Source organism: Serinus canaria, chromosome 14 (assembly GCF_022539315.1).
Source record: "Serinus canaria isolate serCan28SL12 chromosome 14, serCan2020, whole genome shotgun sequence".
Classification (NCBI taxonomy): domain Eukaryota; kingdom Metazoa; phylum Chordata; class Aves; order Passeriformes; family Fringillidae; genus Serinus; species Serinus canaria.
The window spans coordinates 2,678,490-2,700,460 of NC_066328.1; the positions used below are offsets into that span (position 1 = coordinate 2,678,490).

At 58.8% G+C, this 21,971-nt stretch overlaps 2 protein-coding genes across 2 annotated transcripts; one reads left to right on the forward strand and one right to left on the reverse strand.

Annotated features, from left to right (window-relative positions):
- Positions 1–127: 127 nt before the first annotated feature.
- On the forward strand, positions 128–19,304 carry CLCN7 (chloride voltage-gated channel 7). Its single transcript, XM_030229748.2, has 25 exons — positions 128–297; positions 6,654–6,725; positions 7,298–7,369; positions 7,602–7,667; positions 8,306–8,438; positions 8,821–8,930; positions 9,592–9,672; positions 10,074–10,136; positions 10,799–10,882; positions 11,011–11,104; positions 11,955–12,019; positions 12,432–12,548; positions 12,870–12,924; positions 13,418–13,478; positions 13,969–14,107; positions 14,351–14,444; positions 15,408–15,577; positions 15,889–15,940; positions 16,214–16,341; positions 16,488–16,573; positions 17,059–17,191; positions 17,285–17,344; positions 17,687–17,863; positions 17,969–18,049; positions 18,164–19,304. The coding sequence occupies exons 1-25, from the start codon at positions 169–171 to the stop codon at positions 18,248–18,250; spliced, it is 2,409 nt and encodes an 802-aa protein (XP_030085608.1). The 5' UTR covers positions 128–168; the 3' UTR covers positions 18,251–19,304.
- A 535-nt stretch (positions 19,305–19,839) lies between these two features.
- Positions 19,840–21,971, reverse strand: PERCC1 (proline and glutamate rich with coiled coil 1). The gene is made up of 2 exons (XM_030229753.2): positions 21,882–21,971; positions 19,840–20,713 (listed from the first exon to the last, which is right to left on the reverse strand). Exon 2 carries the CDS (start codon positions 20,679–20,681, stop codon positions 19,977–19,979), a length of 705 nt encoding a protein of 234 aa, XP_030085613.2. The 5' UTR covers positions 20,682–20,713; positions 21,882–21,971; the 3' UTR covers positions 19,840–19,976.

Below are 21,971 nucleotides of genomic sequence, written 5' to 3' on the forward strand. Positions count from 1 at the left end.
TCCATTCCATTCCATTCCGTCCCGCCGCGGGGGCGGAATCCCAGATGGAACTACAACTCCCATGGTGCCTCGGGGCGCCCCGGCAGCCCTGACGGGCACGTGATGGCGGCGGTCACATGACCGCGCGGCGGGGCAGGCCCGGCGGAGCAGCCGCCGCCGCCGCCCCGCATGGCCAACGTCGCCAAGAAGGTGTCCTGGTCCGGCCGCGACCGCGACGACGACGAGGACGGGCGTGTGGGTGAAACCACCCCGCTGCTCAACGGTACCGGCCCGGGTGCGGCGGGCAGCGGCCGGCAGGTGGGTCCCGCCCCCGGCAGCGGGGGGCTCCGCGGCGGAGGGAGCGCGGAGAGGGCCGGGGCCGCGGCCGAGTGTGCGCCCCCTCCCTCCCTCCCTCCCTCCCTCCCTCCCTCCCTCCCGTGTCGTGTGTAACCGCGGGGCTGGGCGGGGGCGGCCGGGGTCTCTCCGGGCTGGGAAAGCAGAACCTGCCGGGCCGGGGGCAGCCATGGCCGGGGCACGGGCACTCACGGGGGAAAAGCTGAGCTGGGGCTGAGTCAGTGCCCGGCCGGCTCCATCCCTGCCGCTGCTGCTCCCCCGCCGTGGGACGGTCCCCGGCAGCGGCACCTGGTGCTGAGCGGGGGCCTGCTCCTGCCCGCTGGGGCTGCGCTCCTCGTTCAGGGAATCGCGGCGTGGATTGGGTTGGAAAAGGTCTTAAAATCCATCCTGTTCTACCCCTGCCGTGGCAGGGACACCTTCCACTGGGCCAGGTTGCTCCAAGCCCTGTCTAACCTGGCTTTGAACACTTCCAGGGATAGGACAGCCACAGCTTCTCTGGGCAGCCTGTGCCAGGGCATGCCCACCTTCATTTCCTACTGACATCTCATCTAGTGTCCTTTTGTTTCGTTTGAAGCCATTCCCCCTTGTTCTGTCTGTATCTGTCCATGTCAAATTAATTTGTGCTAAATGAATTTCTGCTAAAAATGCCTTTCTGTGAGAGCCTGTTAGCTGACACGCTGCTGATCACCAGGCAGGGCTCAGACACAAGAGCCTCTAACACTGCAGTGGTGCAGGGGTGTACTGAGCTACTCTGGCAAAAAGCAGGTCCAAGGTGGGCCATGCCACAGAGGGAGGCCAGTTCCTTCCAAGTTCTCTTTCCAGTTCTTCTGGCAAGTTAATTTGGGCTAATTAAGTGAGGAGAACTTCTCTCCAGTGTGCCCTCAGGCCTGGTGGTCTCTCCCCCTCGTGCAGCTCAGTGAAGAAAACTGAGGCACTCAGCACCTGTCCAGAGTGAAGCTGAGAGTGGGAGGGCTGTGCTGGGCTCAGGTGTGGATGGCAGGTCAGGGTGGCACCGTGGAGCACTTTTGTGCCAGCACCAGGTGGGACAGGCATTGCTTCCAGGTGGCATCCTGGAATTTCCTGTGGAGAGTTTTCTGGGAGGCCTGAGCTTAGATAGGGAGGAGCAGTGCCAGATTCTGGCAGCTGTGGGCAGGGATGCCTGGCCCAGCACGATTCTGTGCTGCCCTGCTCCTGGGCAAGCCAGAACAGCAGGCTAATTAGAGGGAAATGCAGGGCTCGTTAGGCTGGAAGAGCCTTGTGTAGTGCTCTGGAGCAGGGAATGGCAGCTGTGCCATGGCAGCTGTTCTGGGGTGAAATTAAAGGTAATCCTCCTGGGCAGTGCATCAGGACCCCGTATATTTACAGCACATGGGGAGTTCTGGGGGTTTGAAGGGTGTTAGAGTAGGGATTAACCAGATCTCATGGCTGGGGGTCATTAGGAAAGGCTTTTCCTGGTGGTTTGGAAGAAGTGCCTGAGGCCTGCTGCAGCAGGGGCAGCTGGAGATGGACACCCAGGCCTACCAATGTGATTTATTGTCACTGTGTCCCTGCACGGTGCAGGCAGCTCAGGTCCCAGCTGTGACATGGTACCAGTGGCATTTTCCCTGGCAAGGAGGAGAGGGAGCACCTTGCTGGAGCTCCAGAGCACAGGTGCCCCTGGCAGTGGCAGCTGGGTTGTCTCTGTAGGGCTGGGGCTGTGTTTTGGTGTTGGGCAGCTGCCTCTCCCTTTGCCCAGCTGATTTTCAGTCATGTGGATTGAAGCAGGAAGGCAGGGCAGCTTTGGGGAGCAATAAGGAGAGGCTGGGGCTGCTTAGTTCAGGGGAGATTTAAACCTGGGTTGTGGTAATACAGTAAAAATGTCCCCTAACATCACTTGTTCCCCTTGTCACGTGCTTGTTAAATGGAAATGAAAGTGATCTTAAGGTGCCCAGAGGAAACATGGGTCTGCAGCTCCCCAGCTGAGAGGGACTGAGATGGAGTTCTGCTGGGTGGGAGGTGAGGGGAGGCTGGATAAACACACCTGTGGCTGTGGAGGGGGTGTGAGGGGCCTGTCCCTGAGGTCTGCTCTGCTTTGGGGCCAGCTGAGCTGGCTCAGCCTTCATCCTCACCAGAGCTTCCTGGTGCCTGGAGCACATCAAGGAGTGAGAGGCAGCCTGTGTCTCTGAGCATCATGCCTGCTGGGGGCTGTCCCTTTCCTGAGCCACGTGTGTTGGTTCTCAGGCTGGGAAGTGGGTGGAAAATTTTAGTAAGAGCAGCCAATTTCCATCATAAGCCATTTTTTGTGGAAGAACATTTCTCCTTTGCTACCATCAAAGATATTTGTGCTGAAGTGCCTTGACTTTGGGATTGGTTTAATGCTCCTGCTTCAAAGGGTGCCTGCATCGTGGGGGTCACCATCATAAAGACCAAGCTGCTGCTGGGCAGGTTGCCCTTCTTAGCCCCTGTGTGTTTATTCTGCATCTCTGGATGTTGCTGGTCTCATTTTCTTTCATCCCAAGTAACGAGGTGCACAAAAGTGGCCAGGCTGCAATCAAGAGATCTTGGTGGGAGGAGGCAGAAAAAGGGAAGTATGAGTGCTGGGGGAGCCCTGATTCCTGGCAGATGGGCTGTAGATTGCACACCCCAGGTTACTGGCAGAGAGGCTGCTTGTCCCTGCCCTTGTGGGCCTGGAGGTGACTGCCCTGGAGAGCCACTGCCCTGGAATGGTGGCAGAAGCCTCCCCCAGCACGGGAACTTAAGGAAGTTTTCTGCAGGTTGCTCAAGCCATTGGTGATTGTGGCAGTGCTTCATCCTTGTGCTGCTCCCATGCCAGGGGAAAGGCCAGGGCAATGCCAGCATTTCCCATCCTCATGGAGGTGAGGGTCAAGCAGCAGCTGTGCCCTGGCAGTGGCAGCAGGAGCCTGGAAACAAAAGCAAAAGCCAAGTGGTGACACCCTGGGGAGAGTCTGGGTGCTTTCTCCCCTGTTATGAGCCTGGAGGTGAGGAGCCCTGTTCTGTCCTGCTGTGAAGCATTTTGGGGATGATGCTGGGTGGGTTTGAAGCCTGTCTCAGCTGTGGCTGTGTGTCAGAGGAGGGGGGTTCAAAAGCCCTGCAGCTCATCTCCCCCGTTCCCTACTGGAGCTGGTGACAGGTTCTCGTGCTGGTGACACACCGGTGACACAGCCTGGAGTCTTCCACTCAGGCTGGTACAAGGGGCAGAGTGTTCTGCAGCCAGGAGGGGCCCTGGGGGATGGAAATCCTCCTCCTTCCTTCCCACAGCTTCTGTGGTCTGTGCTGGGCTTTATCTCATCGATAACGGAAAGTCACGTGCTGCCAGTTCCTTACTGAGCACAGGATGGTGACAAGGGACAGTGTCTAGGGGCCTCTCTTCGTGCTGTGCCTTTTCTGTCCCAGGTAGTCCAAACTGGATGCCAAGTCCCAGGTGTGCTGTTGCAGGTGCCAGGTGGAGGTGTTGGATCCCTTCCCCAGACCTTGTGGCAGTGGTCTGGCACCACCCAGGAGGGGTTGACCACCTCCCCTCCAGGTCTGTGCCACTGACACCTCTTCCCTCACCCACCAGGTTGCTGCAAGACTTTTTCGACTGAGCTAATTTCTGACTACTGGGACTCCTCTATCCCAGGTGCAGGGCTTTGTATTTGTCTCTGTGGCATTTGGAGGCTTCCCTGCAGCCTGGTGAGGTCCCTTGGAGGAGCAGCCCTGCCTGCCAACATTCCTGCCCAGTAACACTGACAATAACTTATTTTGATTCAGATCAAGGCTCCAGACATCTCTTTGCAGAGCTCAGGATGAAATTAACTTTACCACCCAAATGGGCTGAGGGCTGGCTGCTTGTGTGCCACTGGCAGAGTGAGGCTCAGCATGTCCCAGAGCCTCTCCTGGGGCAGGAGAGCTGTTAACCCATCTGTGCCCTCTGGGCTTTGGCAGCAGTGCTTGTTTTTATGTGGAGATAATCACAGCACAGTCACACCAACATCACACGTACCCAGGATCAGCAGCAGCCTTGGCTGAGTTTGAAAACATCCCAAGGAGGCTCAGTGAGTCTTTGAGCTGTGCACAAATAACCTTTTCTCCTGGCTCCAGGCTGCCTGAATTTCTCCTTTTTCTCATATCATTCTTGGGTGCTGCTGGAAGTAGCTCTTTGCTGCCCTCCTGGCATGTGATCCCTGTGGTGGTGAGACAGGAGCCAGGCCTCTGCTTGCAGATGCCAGAGGGGTGCCAGGACTTGGGGAGAGGATATTAAAAATGTGCTGCTTGACTAAGTTCAGCTTCAGCTTCCACTGCACCTCCCTTCCCTCTATCTGTGCTGGTGTCCTGCTGGTGGTCAGTCAGTGGGGAGTTGAGCTGCTGTGTCCTGGCTGCTTTCTCCACGGGGAAGGGGGAAAGAGGGTGGGATGTCACTGGTTCAGCCACATTTGGTGTGGTGTCTGCAGACCCCATTGCTAACAGAGGGAGAATTTTCCCTGAAGGGCTGGCCCTGCCTTAGGCCTTACACAAGGGGCATGGCATGTGTGACGTTTTCCATCTCCTGTCCTTGATCTTGCCCTGGATGTGTGGCATCTCACAGGAGCCTTAAATCCTTGTCCTTCCTCAGTCCCGGTGTGGGTGTGTTCCTTTGCAAGGTGTCAGCTTAGTCCCTCCAGGGACTCAGGGTGAGGAATGTGTCCTTTCCCCTCCCTGGGGTGGTGGAGGCCTGGCTGGGACCTCAGCCTGCCTCCAGAGCAGCTGGGCACTGGCAGGCACTGGAACAGGCAGTTCCTGTATCCTCCTCGTGGCCCTAAGTTCAGGGAGGTGACAGCTTTGTGTGTACCCAGCTCTTAGAAATCCACTGTGGACTGCTCTGACTGCTGGGAAAAGGCTCCAGCTGGATCCTTTCCAGTGGGAGTGTGGAGCCATCATGGACCAGAAGCAAATCCCAGGCTGGTTTTGCCAAACCAGTGTCTGGCAATGGCAGCGTGGAACACTGTGGGCTGGAGCTGCTGGGGGGATAAGGGCACTAGAGAGAGCTTGAGAAGCTGGGGCAGAACCCATCTGCAGGTCAGGGAGTGAAAGGAGAATGTGGAGCAGAGGGAAAAATGGGAAAATGGGTCAGGCTGCAAACACAAAGGGATATTCATCCTCTGCAGTGACGTGCAGGGCTCCCAGCGGCTCTGGCCTCACGTTCCAGACGGGATCGTGGGGATTAAAGCAGCGAGGGGCTTGGTCTGGGACCTGCCAGCAGAGAGAGACCAACAGGCCAGAGCCCTGCTGTTGCTCTCACCATCCTCTTTTATCCTCCAGTTCTTTAACCTGGCAGCTGGGGAGGGGTGAGGCTCTAGAAGGGAAGATCTCAATGCTGAGGAATGGTGTTAGAGCTGTTCTTGGGGATCAGATCCTTGTGCATCCCTGTGCTTTGCAGCGATGGAGGGGTGACAGCAGCTCACCTGTTCCAGCTGGTCCCCCTGTGGCACTGCTCAGCTGCAGCCCAAGCCCCTGCTTGCCTCATCCAGGAGACAGAAAGTGTCCCAAAAAGTCAGAAAACTCCCGTGCTATGCAACTGCACTGCCAGTAAAAACCCCGAGTGATCACCGGTGAAAGGAGAAGCTGCTCCCCAGAGGGAGATGCAAATGCTGCTTCCCAGCATCACACCAGGGCTGGCTCAGAGAGACACCAGAGTCCCCAAGGCTGTGCAAGAGCAGTGCACCCATTTCCTGCTGTATCTCCTGGCTGGCAGCCAGCCTGGCTGTCACTCTGGTCCCAGCTGCTCAGCTGGTGACAAACACACTGACGTGATGTGCTCCTCTCCTGGCTGGTGACCGCTGCCATGGAGCAGATGGCAGAGCCAGACGTGTCCTCAGCTGTCCCTTGCTGCTGGCTGGGCCTGAGAGCTGAGGGCACGTCGTGGTGAGCTCGTGGCTCTGCAGGTGGCACGTTGTGCAGGGGCTCTGTCCCTCCCCAGCCCCAGGGGAGTGTGGAACGTGCTGCTCAGCACAGGTTTGTCGGCACAGCGCTCTGTGCCAGGGGCTGGTGGTGGCCAGTCCCCAGCGAGCTGCTGCTGCTGGCACCTCCCCAGGTGAGCTGGCTCTGCCAGCTGACAGGTTGGAGCAGCTCACCCAGACCCTGGCAGGCTGCTGCTGCCTCTGGTTCCCTCCAGGGTGTTGGATGCCACCTCTTTGGTGTGTCCTCTGAGAGCAGGGTGCTGCATTTTGGGGGGCTCTGGCAGTGGCAGGCAGGCAGAGCTCAGGGAGGGAGGCAGAGCATGAGCATCTTGCAGCCCTGCTCCATCCTCCTGAGAGATCTGAAGTGCTTTCAGGACTTCACCTCATTTCCCCTTCTCTCCTCAGCTCACTCCTTCCTCCTTCCTGCGCATCGGGCAGCTGAGCAATGTGGACCTCAACGAGGACATCCATGAGCTGGTGAGTGGCACAGAGAGGGGCCCACTCTTATCAGAACCCCTTCCATTCTTCCAGTTACAGCTGCTGCTGTTCTCTCCAGCACTTTTTCCTGGGCTGGGTGACCTCTGTGGCGTGGGCAGCTGCTGCTGGCCCAGGGGCCCCTCTGGGATCCTCAGTAAATGCCCTAATTCGGAGCTGGGAACGGTCAAAGGCGTTTGGGAAACAGAATTTGGTTTCTGCCCAAAAACATGGGTTTGCTTGAAATAGCTCCTTGCTTTTGGCCTAAGGAATTTCCTGCTGATTTGGAAGGCTGCCCTCCACCGGGGCATGGAGTTGCTTGTGTTCAGTGCCAGGTCAGTGTGACAGTGGTGCTTGGTGAGGGTGCACCCCTGGCAGTTGGTCCAGCTGCCTTAAATCCCACATATCCACCAAGTGGTGGAAAATCATCCCAGATCCGTGCCTGCCAGGCGGCTTGCACCTGCAGTCCTCTGTGCATCTCCTGAGCATCCGAAGGAGTTAAACCAACAGCTGCACGTGGATGGGAGGGCTGGACTCTGACCTGACCATCCTGAGCTGTGCATCACATCCCACAGGAGACAGAGGTCCCTCGGCAGCGTCCCAACGAGATCCCCCACAATGAGAAGCTGCTGTCACTCAAGTACGAGGTAGGTGCCCATCTGCCCCATCTTGTGTCTTCCCTCTGGGGTGCAGCAGGTGAGGTGTGAGTGTCCAGGGCTCACAGCTGCCCCATGAGGGCAGTTTCAGTGCAGAAGGGGTGGAATCAAGGAAGAAAAATGATAACAGGAGCAGGGTGAGAAGCAGAGGGCAGCACTCCTCAGCATGAGGGTCTCTTTGCCTGGTTGTAGACAATAACAGCATCTCCCTTTCCCAAACTAGAGCTTGGACTATGACAATAGTGAAAACCAGCTTTTCCTGGAGGAGGAGAGGAGGATAAACCATGCGGTGAGTCTTGCTGGGCTGCCCACAGATCATCTCAGCTGGGGTGGACAAGGGAAGCTGTTCCCCCTGCCTGGCTGCTGGGGGGCTTCTCTGGGCCAGAGGAGGTTGTGTCTAAAGACTAGGTTGAGCTGGGATGGGTTTATGGGCACTGACCAGCTTGTGACAAGTTGTGAAACCGTAGGATCAAGAACCCAGCATGAGGTGGTTGGAATGGGAGCTAATCTGGGTGCACATGGTGGCATTGCCTGGTGGTATGGGGCAGGTCCCTGAGCAGAGGGACTTCTGGAATCATGTGAAACATCTGCCCTGGGGGCTTTGGGAATCAGTGCCATGGCAAGAACCCCAAGAGGATGGGCCTAATGGAGGCAGGCAAGCTGGAAAAGCACCTTAGGGATCCCACAGAGGTACAAGAGCACTGCTTAAAATCAGAAAATTGTGTCCAGGCTTCATGTGACCAGCATTGGTGCTCCCTGGCTCTCCTCAGAGCTTCCCAGGCTTGGGAGAGTGCTGGGGAAGGTGGCAGGTGTGCTGGGGTGCCCAGGTGTGTTGGGGTGCCCTGGATGCCAGGCTGGGGAAGGTGGCAGGGTGCCCTGGATGCCAGGCTGGCTGGCAGCAGGGTGTGAGGGTTGCCTGCCCCTCAGGCTTTCCGCACGGTGGAGATCAAGCGCTGGGTGATCTGCGCCATGATCGGCATCCTCACCGGCCTCGTCGCCTGCTTCATCGACATCGTGGTGGAGAACCTGGCTGGGCTCAAGTACCGGCTGGTGAAGGACAGTATCCTCACAGAGCACTGCCTGCTGGCACCTCTGGGATCTCCTGGCAGCTGTCAGAGAGGGGTCGTGGGGGAAGAGGGCAGCGCTTCCTCACTCCAGTTTGGTGGCACAGACTCTGCTGGCCAGCTGCTCTGCAGGGCTGAGCTGTGCCTGGGCACTGCTGCAGCAGAGGGGCCTCATTTCAGCTGCTCTGGGTGCTCTAAGTGACAGGGGGCTGGGAGTAACATGCTCTAGTGAATGGCATCCCTGCCCATGGCAGGGGTTGGAGCTAGATGGTTTTTAAGGTGGCATCCAACCCAAAGCACCCTGTGATTCTGTGAGATGCTGTGGTGGGAGGGGTGGTACCCAAGCCATACTGGCTTTTCCTTGAGCTGCTGCCCCAGACATTGACAAATTCACAGCCAAAGGGGGCCTCTCTTTCTCCCTCTTACTCTGGGCCACCCTGAATGCCAGCGTGGTGATGGTGGGCTCTCTGATCGTTGCTTTCATAGAGGTAAGAGTTTGGAGCTGTTCTGGGTTCTTTACATGGGCAAAGCAGGGTCATGTTTCCACAAAACATGAGAAATTTTGTGACCAGTGAATGTGTTTCTGCCAACTTGGCTCCTGGTAGCTCCAGCTGTGCTGTGGGGTTTCTGTGGAGCTGGCAGGCTGCTGGGATGTGCTGGCAGCCTGGGGCAGAGGCTGTGCTCCAGCCTTAGGCAGGGTGCAGCTCTCCCAAGGCTTGGCCCTAGCTCAGCCTCTCTGTGTTTGTACCTGAGTACCAGCACTTTCCAGTCTGGCTGGGTATCTCTGCTACAGCCTCTGGAGGACAAGCCAGAGTCTGGGATTCCCTATGGATCACTCTAATCCACAATCTTCTTTGTGGCTTTGCCTTTGTTCTCCCTGGCCACCAAGTGTGACCTTTCTGTAGCTGTGACAGGGTGGGGGAGCACCTCAGTGTCCCCAAGAACCCATCCAGCTCCTTTCCCTTGGCACATTTGCCCTTAGGAAGTGTGTGTCTCCCTCAAGCCCATCTCCAGAGCCTGTTGATAAGCTTTGGCCTCATCTCAGAGCCACCCTGAGGGTGTGCTGTGTGTGTTCTGTGCTGAGAGACAGGGGTAAGGTGGCTGCTGTGTCCCCATGCTGTGTGTGACAGCTCTCCCTGCTCCCTGCAGCCCGTGGCAGCTGGCAGTGGCATTCCCCAGATCAAATGTTACCTCAATGGTGTGAAGATTCCACATGTTGTCCGGCTCAAGGTAGGAAGCAGGAGGTGGTGGGATGGCCTGGGCACATTGTGTGGTCCTGGAGTGGTCCCTGCCCACCCTGTGGCACAGTAGGAGCTGGCAGGAGCTCCCAGCTCCATAGCTGTTTCCCCCAGTGCCCAGAGGTTAAATCTCCTGCCCAGGCACCAGCGGCTGGCACTGGGAAGAGCAGCTTTGGGTAGACTTTTGCTCAGGCCAAGAAGAAAATTGACCAACCCTGTTGCCACAGTCGGGGGGATGAGAATCACAAGTTCCCCGGGGTCATTGGCTCCTTCCATGCCTGGGGCCTGGGCCTGTGTCCCCTGTAGCTGCCCTGTGCCACCCCTGTGACATGCTGTGTCCTTCTCTGTCGTGTGCCACCCCTGTGACATGCTGTGTCCCTCTCTGTTGTGCAGACCCTGGTGATCAAAGTCTGCGGGGTCATCCTCTCGGTGGTCGGCGGCCTGGCTGTTGGGAAGGTGATGTGCACAAAGTGCTGCTGATGTGTTGGTCCCCACTGCTGACACTTGTGTCACGGCCTGTCACCGGTCCTGTGCTGGGGGCCCTGTGGTGACTTCCCAGTGTTATTCCCTGGTGTCTGCTGGCCAAGGTGACTGGCACTGCCAAGCTTGGGGAGCTCCTGGGTGCCACTGTGCCAGCCTGTGTGTGGCTTGGCTGGGGGCAGAGAGCAGCAGCCCCTGTCCATCAGTGGCAGTTCCTGCTAACAGTACATGGGGGGAGTTGGGTCCCCATCGGGACCTTTCTGACCTGCTAGGATTGAAGGCAGGCAAGGAAAACACTTGTTTCCTCAGCTGATGGGAACAGGAGGTGAGCAAGGGAGGCACATGCTAGGACAAGGATTTCATAAAACCATGGAATGGTTTGGGTTGGAAGAGATCCTAAGGATCATTTAATTCCAAACCCCTGCCATGGGCAGAAACACCTTTCACTAAACCAGGTTGCTCAGAGTTCTGTCCAACCTGATCTTGAACACCTCCAGGATGGGAAGGGGAAAACGTCAGGATCTGTATTTCCCTGAGGGAAATACTCCCAATCCAGCTTCAGGGCTGCAAGCTGGTGAGCAGCATTCAGCCATGCCTGTTCTTCCTTCCCCAGTCTGATTGTGCTCTCTGGCCCCTAGGAAGGACCCATGATTCACTCTGGATCTGTGATTGCTGCTGGCATCTCCCAGGGAAGATCCACGTCCTTAAAGCGAGACTTCAAGGTCGGTGTGGAGCTCCCAGGGGTTGTGCTGCTTCTGTGCTGTTCCCACTGGTGCCTTGGCATCATCCATGTCATACCCTAAGCTCAAGCCCATGGCCAGCCCTGAAGGTGCCCTCCCTCCTGTTGCAGATCTTCGAGTATTTCCGCAGGGACACAGAGAAGAGGGATTTTGTGTCGGCCGGAGCTGCCGCCGGCGTCTCGGCTGCCTTCGGTGCCCCCGTGGGTGTGTGCCTTATTTTGTTATTCTTTTACACAAGAGTCTTACTGAAATACGAGATTATAGAGTTGTATTTTTTTTTAACACTGTGAGGAAAAAGAGGTTTTTTGGAGTAGAATGATGTGTTCAATTTTTTTTAAGGGTTTCAGTGATTTTTTTTAAGGGTTTTTTGAGTTTTAAAGGTCAAAGTTCTTAGGGATTTGATGTTATAGTCTTCTCTTAGTAGGCTAAAAGTGGAGTAAGTTTATCATTTGTAGTTCTTAAAGCAGATTGAACTTAATTGATCTCTTTTAAAAGGTGCTGTAAATTTTGTAAGGTGTTGACTTTGCTTTGAAGCTGTATTTTTTGTGGTTTGATTTTTTTTGTTGTCATTTTCTATTTTAGATATTTCTAGGGTGAGATTGCTTGTATTTTTGATGTTGAAATTTCTAGTCTAGTATTTTGAACTTCACTGATGATGTTGTCTTGAGTCTGTTCGATTTCATTTTGAGTTGGTGCTCTCTGGCACTGAGCAGTGCCTGGACATGGATTTCCTCAGGAGGTTGCTCCCATCTGCTTGGAGGCAGCTGTTGGGATCTGCATGGGGCACTGCAGGAAACTTCCAAGTTTTCCTGCCAGGCCATGCAGGTGTTTGGGCCCTGCCCAAGGGCAAGGGGCTCATCTGCCTCAGATCCCAAATGTTGCCTCCCTGGGGTGGAGAATGGCAGTGGGATTTACTGTGATCAGTGCCTCACTGATGGCTTGGTGAGCTTGCCCGTGAGAGGGTCTGGGCAGTGTGGGCACGTGGCCTGGGTGCTGGGAGCCAAGGGGCTGGGGCACGTGCCCCTTGTGCAGATGTTGTATCTTGTGATTGCAGGGGGTGTCCTGTTCAGCTTGGAGGAAGGAGCTTCCTTCTGGAACCAGTTCCTGACCTGGAGAATCGTAAGTGCTGGGAAGCAGTGGAGAGCTGCTGGGTCTGGTGTGAGGCATTGCCTTTTCTGGGTGCCCTCAGCCCCAGGCCTCCTGACAGCCCTGCTCCCCTCCTGTGCCCTGCTCCCCAGGGGCTGAATTTGGGCCTGGCTGAGCCCCATCTTGCTGCCAGCTCCTTTCCAAGGGAGCAGCCTTGGGCTGTGCCCCAGGGCAACAGGGAGGCAAAAGGAGAAGCCAGACCCTGGTCAGCCTAAGCTGCCCAGAGTGCCACCACGGGGAATGTCACCTCCTGTCCCCACCACACTATGGGCACCAAGCCCTGCCTAAGGGCCTTGGGGGTGGTCTGAGATAGTGCATGGAGCATGTGGTGAGGAAATGGGGCTGGGGGCACTTGGCAGTGGCTCTGGGCTGCATCTCCTTCCAGTTCTTTGCCTCCATGATCTCCACCTTCACGCTGAACTCTGTCCTGAGCGTTTACCACGGCAACGCCTGGGATCTCTCCAGCCCTGGGCTCATCAACTTTGGCAGATTTGACAGCGAGGTAGGCACAGGTATTCCCCATGCAGGGCTCTGGGGAGGGGTTGGACACAGCCCTTAGCAGCTTTGGGGACATCAGTTTGTCTATAAGCTCAGCCAGGGGCTGAGGCAGGTTCTGCCTTAGCAGGCTGTGGGGTCTGGCCAGATCTCAGCTCCACCAGCCCTAGCAGAAGGAAATTCTGGAGGCTGTGGGCTGTTCAGGGGAGACTTTGGGGCAGCTCTGGGAGCCTCGTGCCAGCACAGAGTTGTGCTGTCCCAGCAGTCAGTGACTAACTGTGGGACTGCAGATGGGCCAGGAGATGTGAAACCCACTTCTTTCTTGCAGAAAATGGAATACACAATCCAGGAAATTCCTATCTTCATCTTTATGGGAGTGGTTGGTAAGAGAATGCTGTTGTTTCCATTTGATTAGTCTGAATAATTTCCTCTGTTCTCTGTCTGGGTCTAAAAAGCTTTGGTGTCCAGTTTCCTGGGGAAAATGGGGAATCCATTAAATTCTGGAGCAGAGGCTGCTTGTGGGGCTTATGCAGGGATGAGAGCTGGATGCTGGCCCAACCCTAGGAGCAAAGTCAAGTCCCTTTAACCCAGGTTGAGCAGGGTCAGTGCATTGCAGTCCAGGGCAGCCCCTTGCTGCCATGTGAGCTGCCCTTACCCCCATGGATTTGGCCTGTCCTGTGCCAGCACTGTGACATTGGCCCCTGCTGCTGGTGCCAGGCTCCTTGTGGTGACAGGTCCTGGCTGGCTGCAGGGACAGCCTCCACATGTCCCAGGGCTGCTAGTCACTCTGGATGGGTTGTGGATGATCCTCAGAGGTTCCCTGTGTGGTGGGCAGCCTGGGCCCTGTGCTGAGCTTTTCCTCTCTCACATTTGCAGGTGGGATCCTTGGAGCCCTGTTCAATGCCCTCAATTATTGGCTGACAATGTTCCGGATCAGGTAAGAGCCCACAGGCAATGAAGGGGATTGGTGTGGGTTGGCTGGTGCCTTCTGCATTCCCTCAAAGTGGCATTCCCACATGGAACAAGGCTGTAATCTCTCATTTAATGTGAGCAGCAGCAGTTCCTGAAAGGTGCCACGTGCCTCTCACTGCCTGTGGCTGTGACCCACAGCATCCCAGTACTGCTCTGACCCTGCCAAATATTTCCCTCCAGTGACTGGAGGGCCCAGAGAGATGCAGACACTGCAGACCTGACTGTCATGTGCCCTTAGAGGACTATGAGAAGGGAGAGAGCTGCTAAAGCCAGCTGAGACCAGTCTGACCCAGTCATTACCTGTCACCAACTTTTCAAGCAGCAGGACAGCCTGGCAGGGTCTGGGCAGGGAGCAGAGGCAGCCAGACTGTCATGTGCCTGATGTGACATGCCCAGCCAGGCTGTGCTGGTGCTGCCCACACCCCTGGGTGCCACTCTCACTCCTCTGTTCACAGGTACATCCACCGGCCCTGCCTCCAGGTGGTTGAGGCCATGCTGGTGGCAGCAGTGACAGCGACTGTGGGGTTTGTCATGATTTACTGCTCCAGAGATTGCCAGCCCCTCCAGGGGAGCTCTGTGGCTTATCCCCTGCAGGTAGGACCTGCTGCAGAATGCATTCAGGGTAGGGCGCACCCTGAGCCTGGGGGGCTCAGCAGGGAGACAAGACCCTGCTGGGTTTGGGACACTGCACCTCGCAGCTGGTGCCCTCCAGTGCAGGCAGAGCTGGAGACCCAAGCATGCTGTAGGTGTCCTCCCTGCCCAGAGCAGCCTCCTTGCTGGCACACGGCCCCCAGCCTTCCCTGCCACTTCCAACCCTTTCTTGTCTTGCCTTTTCAGCTTTTCTGTGCTGATGGAGAGTACAACTCCATGGCCACTGCCTTCTTCAACACACCTGAGAAGAGCGTTGTCAACCTCTTCCATGACCCTCCAGGTCAGTGCACCCAGCAGGGAGACCTTGAACATCAGCAGAGAGAGTCCCTGTGTGCCTTGGCCCCTGCTGGGACAAGGCAGAGGATGATCAGCCCCGAGGGCTTCACAAAACACTGTGCTACAGTGGTGGGAGGAGGAGGGATGGGTGCTGTGCCTGGTGGCACCTCTGAGCTCAGCCAAAGGGCTGTAGGGCCAAGGACCTGGTTTGGTCCTGCACATTTGCAGGCTGTGTTGCTTCTGAGTTGTGTGAGAGCATGTCTGACCCTTGCTGTCTGTCTGAAGTCTGTCCTGGAAATGTTGCTGGGATGTTTTCTTAATTAGCAGGGCCACTTGCCCCATAATGATTTTACCTTCTGGGCAGGTTGTGGAGGTGGATCTTGGGGATTGGATTTTCTTGGGAAATGCAGTTTGGTTCTCAGGTTCTAGCTCCATTTTCCTTGGACCTGGTGTAACCCCAGCATCTCCTCTGCCTGCTGTGGAATCTGAGTTCTGTGCATGTGGATGGGGAACAGAGAGATCCCCAGCCCAGAGGGTGCAGCTTGGCCACCTGCAGCCAGGAGAGAACCATCCCGTGTCTTGGGGCTGCTCCCTGCAGTGCTGGGTCCTCCCTGGCTGAAGGCTTCTGAAGGAGGGGTTGAAAAGTACTTGTTTAAATCAGATTGGGCTGCTCAGCAATCCAAAAATAACACTTAGCTGGGTTGTGGGGTCAGCAGGGTCTCACTGGGATGGCACAGCCTGTGCATGGCACTGGCAGGAACAGCTGTGGGAGCTGCAAAACGGGAGGGACTTTGCAGGACATGCCCTGCTCAGTTGATCCCAAAGCTGCCAGTGGGACTTCGTCCTCCCAACCTTGTCCTTCAGCCCTGGCAATCCCTCCCTCAGGGCTTTGAAGTTCATCATGGGAGTCTGGGAACCACAGGGCTGGGAGGGGACCAGCACTGACTCTGTTCTGCCCCCACCCCAGGTTCCTACAACCCCATGACACTGGGCATGTTCACAGTGATGTATTTCTTCCTGGCCTGCTGGACCTATGGCCTGACAGTGTCTGCAGGGGTCTTCATCCCCTCCCTGCTGATCGGGGCAGCCTGGGGGAGGCTCTTTGGCATCTCCCTGTCCTACCTGACCAAGAGCTCGGTGAGTCCTGCCTGGGGAGCCCTGGCACCCAGCCCTCCTCCCTTGCTGCTGGGCTGGTGGCATGCTCAGGCAGCGTGCCTGGAGCTGGCTGAAAGCTCTGAAGTGGGCTGGCTCCTCACTTGATGTCTTCCTGAGCTGGGTCTGGGCCTCCCCATGTCCCAGTGGAGCCCTGTCAGCAGCTGGGTTGTTCAGGCAGCCTCAAGCAGCTCTCCCCTCTTCGGAGGGGGGTTTGGGGGCCAGGACTGTGCTGACTACCTGTGAATGCCCTGGAGCCAGCAGGTGACTTGGCTCCTTTTATTTCCTGTGCTCAGATCTGGGCTGATCCTGGGAAGTACGCCCTGATGGGAGCTGCTGCTCAGCTGGGTGAGTTCCCCATGGCACAGTGTTGTTTGGAGTAAAGATGTCATGGGAAAAAGCACTCCCTGCTTCTCTGACAGCTTCCTTCCCAGCTAAAGCCCAGCCTGGCTGTCAGGTTCAGCTTCCTAATCTCACTGCCAAGCACAGTGAGGGCTGGGCTCAGCCCTGGGTGGGCAGTCCTGGATCACTGAGAGATTCAGGGCCCTCAGGTGCTCTGGGATGCTCTCACTCTGTTCCTTGCCCCTCTAAACCCCCAACCCCCCTGGGTACCTCCGGCAGGTGGGATCGTGCGGATGACCCTGAGTCTCACTGTCATCATGATGGAGGCAACAGGCAACGTCACCTATGGCTTCCCCATCATGCTGGTGCTGATGACAGCAAAGATTGTGGGAGACTACTTTGTGGAGGTGAGGGCTGCTGTGCTCCCCAGGGCTGGGGGGCTGTGGGGGGCCAGGACAGGCATGTGCTCGCTCTAAGGGATGAGCTGCTGCTGCCTGCCTGTGGCCTTTGCCACCTCACCAGGCTTCTCCTGATGGCTTGGCTCTTGTTGCAGGGACTGTACGACATGCACATCCAGCTGCAAAGTGTCCCCTTCCTGCACTGGGAGGCCCCAGTGACATCCCACTCCCTCACAGCCAGGTAGGTGGGCTGGGCATTGCTGTGGCAGCAGCCTTTGGACCCCAGTGTTGGCCTGAGCTGGGAGTGGAGGTGGTGACCTTTTGGTTGCAGGAGCCTGCTGTGCCCTGGTACCACAGCTCAGCTTCTTCCCCAGCAGGGATGTGACCTGCAGTGTGTTCCTTCCTCTCTCCCTGGCAGCTTTTGGGGACAGAGGAGGCATCAGCACTGAGAAGTCGTGTGTGTTGGGGGGGATATTTAGGGTGTGAGAGTGCTGAGGCCCTGGCACAGGTTACCCAGAGCAGCTGTGGCTGCCCCATCCCTGGAAGTGTCCAAGGCCAGGTTGGACGGGCTTGGAGCCACCTGGTCTAGTGGAAGGTGTCCCTACCCATGGAAAGGGTTTGGAATGAGATAAGCTTATAGGTCCCTTCCCAGCAAACCAGTGTGTGGTTGCAGGATTCAGTGTGTGCTGCCATGGGGCTGTGTTTGACCCAGAGCTTTCCCTGCAGGGAGGTGATGAGCACTCCTGTCACCTGCCTGCGGAGGATCGAGCGCGTGGGCACGGTCGTGGACATCCTCAGCGACACCTCCTCCAACCACAACGGTTTCCCCGTGGTGGAGAGCAACCCTGACACCACACAGGCAGGCTGGGTGCCCCTGGGGAGAGGATGCAGCTGGGGTGGCCCCACGAGGGCTGGCTGCAGTGGGGACCCTCACACACGGTGCCTGTTGCAGGTTGCCGGGCTGCGGGGTCTGATCCTGCGTTCCCAGCTCATCGTCCTGCTGAAGCACAAGGTGGGTGGTGCTGCCTGGAGACTGGGTTGTGTCTGCTGTCCCAGCCCTGTCTCAGGCCGCTTGCTGCCTGCCCTGCTCAGGAGGAGCTGGCAGAGGGTCCCTGTCATCTCCCTCAGCTCAGCCCAGGGGGATGGTGGGTGCTGCCATTCGGTGGTGGGGTTACCCAGCACCATCCTGCATCCCTCTGGGCTCACAAACCCTGAGTGAGTGGGAAACAGGCTGTGCTTCTGCAGATGGTCCATCTGTCCCACCCTTCTTCCCTTTTCCCTCCCTGGCCCTGTGCATTGTCTTGGTGTCTGTGAGCTCTGTGGGACAGTCCCCAGCCCTCTCTTTCCTGCCCAGGTTTTTGTGGAAAGGACCAACCTGAGCCTGGTGCAGCGGCGGCTGAAGCTGAAGGATTTCCGGGATGCCTACCCCCGCTTCCCCCCCATCCAGTCCATTCACGTCTCCCAGGATGAGCGCGAGTGCATGATTGACCTCAGCGAGTTCATGAACCCCTCGCCCTACACCGTGCCCCAGGTAACGGCCAGGGACCCCTCTGCCCAGCCCCCCAGGGGTCAGGGTGGGCACTGGGGCTGCCTGGGGGTGCTGCAGCCCTCCCCCCAGCCCCATCCTCCCTTGCAGGAGGCGTCCCTGCCACGGGTGTTCAAGCTCTTCCGAGCGCTGGGCCTGCGGCACTTGGTGGTCGTGGACAATCGCAACGAGGTGAGTCCCTGCTCGCTGTGTCCCAGCAGCCTGGGCTCCTCCAGGGGATAGGGACATGCTGTCCCCCAGCTCTCTGTGACCACATCAGGCTGGACCCTGTCCCTGTTCTGGCAGGTGGTAGGAATGGTGACCCGCAAGGACCTCGCCAGGTACCGGCTGGGGAAGGAGGGCCTGGAGGAGCTTTCACTGGCACAGACGTGAGGCAGTGTGGCCCAGCAGAGATGTGCCCCAGCCCCTGGGAGCTGGGGACCCCCTTTTGCAGGAGCTGGGGAGAGGACTGGGCCAGTCCCTGCAGGTGTCACAGTGCCTGGAGCACTGCCATGACTGTGCTGCCCTGGCCCTCCTGCCTGCTGCTGCCTTCCCACATCTACTGCCTCCTCCTGTCACCCCTTCCTCTGCTTCCCTGAGGGATCAAAATTCACCCTTGGCTCTTTTAGCTCCTGAAATAGGCTCTCCTTGAAGGTTGGGTGAAGGCTGGAGTGTTCCATGGGGAGCAGGGCTGCCCTACTGAGCTGGGCATGGTTCTCTGACACCACACGTGGCCTCTGTTGCCTCATCCACCCAGTCTGGGCTGTCTGGGACCTGGCCCTGCCCTAGCTTCGGCTGCAGGGCCTGTGAGAGGAGCAGAGGGGACACCATGGGGCTCCTTCCTGCCCCCAGGCCCCCGTTCCCTGCTGCCCTGTGGTCCTGCTTGCTGGGTTGGGCTGAGCTCTGGGGTTGCCTCCCTGCTCCTTGGCACTGAGGAGGGGGACGTGCCCTGCTTGGCTGTGCAATAAAAGGGGTCCCCTGGTTCTGTAGCTGCTGCCTCTGGCTCTTTCTTGGCTCCCTCAGCCACTCTGTCCCCAACCCATGTGTGGGGAGACACCCCTGGGATTTGGGGCAGGGATGGGGAGGGGAGAGCTGCCTCCACGGGGGAGATGTTGGTCCTGCAGCCTGTGCCCCTCTGCCACTCCTGCAGTCCTCCCACCACTGCTGCTCCCATACCGGGATCCAGAGTCACTCCTGGGGCATCTTCTGGCCCTTTCCAGCAGCCTGGGCCTTTCCAGGCACCCCAAACCCCACCACCAGTCCTGGATTTGGCCGGGGGTGGGAGCAAAGCCAGCCCTGGCACCTCACTTTTTCTATCTTCCCCCATCCTTGCTCCTCTCCTTGGCATTGCCCTGCCCTGGGACTGCCCCTTCCTCACCTGGTGCCTGGAGAGGCTTTTGACTGCAGGATCTGTGCTGAAATAAAGTCAAGTCTGTTTGTACTTTTATTGTGGTGCTGCCTGTCTCTTGCTTCCCTTCTTCCCTTGGGGCTGAACCGAGCCCTGTCCCCACTCCTGCTGCTGGGAGGGCACAGGCTGGGGGCTGGGGGGTGGCTGCGTCCTGGGCTGAAGACAGGGGCTGGCTGCCCCTTCCCGGGTTCGTTCCCTTTCAACACCAACACAAAGCAGAGGATGCCTCAGCTGGGCCCTGGTAACAGGGGAAGAAGAGCCAGCCCTGCCCTGGGGCAGGGGAGCTGCAGGGAACAGTGGGTCCCCGGGGCAGTGCTGGGTCCCCAGGGCAGTGCTGACAGTCGGGCGCTTTATGAGGCCCCGCGCCGCCCTTTGCCCCGGCGCGGCCGAGATAAGGGGATGGGATCCAGCGCCTTGGGCCCAGAGTAAACACGGGCTGCTGGCTGCTGCCGGCACCGCGCTGCCCTGCTCTTCCCGCTGCTGCCAGCAGCCCCCTGGGTCGTGCCAAGCCCTTTGTCTCTGGCAGCAGGGACAGCACAGCGGCGGGTGGCAAAGGACACCGCACACGCTGCTGCCTGGCGGGAGTCATTTATTCGCTCGTCCCATCACCGGCTCCGACCCGGCAGCTCCGAGGGCCCCGCTGCTGGCACCGGGGCCACCGGGTTTATCATTAACCGGGTGGCACGTGGCGGGACCGGGGCCATGGTGGGGTCACAACCCCGCAAAGGGCTCTGCCTCCAGCCCCGGGCGGCCCAGCAGCTCCCGCCCAGCGCCTGGCAGCTCTGGCCCTGGCTCCACTGTCCAGGTGGCCAGGAGGTCGCTGAAGTCAGGGGTGCCGCTGTGGAGCAGGCCGGCGGGGCCCGGGCCCGGCTCTTTCCAGAAGGAGGGCGGCAGCTTCCTGCGGTGCATGGGGGTGATGTGGCCGTACTTCCTCTCCAGCCGCTGGCTCTTGCCGCCGGCCGCCCGAGCGGGCAGGCAGCGATGCACGCCGTACTCGAAGAGCTCGGCCAGCGGCCCCAGCCTGTGCGCGGCCCCCGGGCTGCCCCGCGGGGCCTCGGGCACGCCCGCAGCGCTCGGGGGCGAGCCGCAGTCCGCGGGCACCGGGCGGCTGCCGGCCGCCTCCTCTCGGCCCCGCCGCCCGAAGTAGCGCTGGATGTCACAGCTGATGAGCTCCGAAAACTTGAGGAGACGCAGCGTGGTCTCGGCAGTGCTGGAGACACTGGCCAGCTCCGGCCTCACGCACTCCTCCACTGCTTCCACGTCCTCCTCCTCTTCTTCCTCTTCTTCCTCTTCCTCCTCCTCCTCCTCGGAGAGGTCGGGGAAGTCGGGCTCAGGGTGCGTGGGCAGCAGGAGGCCGTGCGGGAAGGGCGAGGGCAGCCGCAGCTCGGCCAGGGGCTGGATGACACCCGCAGCCATGGCAGCGCTCAGAGGCACCCCCAGGAGTCACCCTGCGGGCAGGGACAGGGGATCAGGGTGACACACCCTGGCACCAGCCCTGACAGACCGCCCAGCAGCCCTGAGAGGGCAGGGGACCGTGCTGTGCCACACCTTGGCCAAGGTGGGGCCACAGGGCAGCAGGGATGTCCCCCACAAATAACGGGGTGTGGGATGTACCCACCAAGCTGAGGGAAAGAGGGCAGGGGGGTATTCCCCCTGGTACATCCCCACTCAGCCCTGGGACAGCAGGCAGCAGGGGTGTCCCCACCAAAACATGGGATATGGGGCAGTGGAAGCAGAACCCTGAGTCATGGGACATGGAGTAGCGAGATGCCATTCCCCTACAAGCAACAGGACATGGGACAGTGAGGATATTCTAACTGAACCCTGGGACATCAAGCAACAGGGATGTCCCCATCAAACCATGGAGTGTGGGACAGTGGGAATGTCCCTAAGTCATGGGACGTGTACCAGCAAGGATCTGTGGGACATGGATGAACACACCAAGTCGTGGGATGCAGGGCAGAGGGGATGTGTGGGGCAGAGGGATGTTCCCCTTCACCCTGGGGCTGTGCTTGGAGGTGAATGGGGGCTCAGCATCCACCCTGCAGCTCTGGCTCAGGGCCACAGAGCCCCATGCCCTGCCCACACAATGGCCCCTTGGCTTTCCAGGTGACAGAGTGAACCCATCGTCGCCCTGCCCTGCCCTGCCCTGCCCTGCCCTGCCCTGCCCTGCCCTGCCCTGCCCTGCCCTGCCCTGGTGGGCTCTGACCACAGCTGGGTTTCCCTGAGCTGGACATGCCCCCTTTGTAGCTCGTGCTACCTGTGCTGAAGGGTCCCCAGCCCTGCCTCGCTGCAGGACACCCCAGGCCATGCTGAGAGGGTCTCAGGGCAAGACCAAATCCTAGGGAACCAGACCTGCCCCTGCCACACCAAGCACGGTGCCAGGACCTGCACCTAGCCTAAGATCGTCCTTGCCATCTCTGCGTGTCCCTCTTTGTGCCGTCCCCGCCGCGGTACCCCCGGTGCTGCCCCGGGCTGGGCTGTGGGGGGCTCAGCCTCACCTCCGGGCTCCGGAGAGGGTGGAGCGGTGCCACCACAGCCTGCCCTGCCGCCACCCTCCGCCGGAGGAGCCCCCGGGACAGGAGGGCATCGCCCGGAGCGCGGCTCCGCACTCACCTTGGCGCTGCCGCCCGGCCATGCATAGGCTCCCGCGCCGCTCCCCCTGCCCGTCCCTCCACCTGGGCCTGAAGTATTTATAGCGGAGCA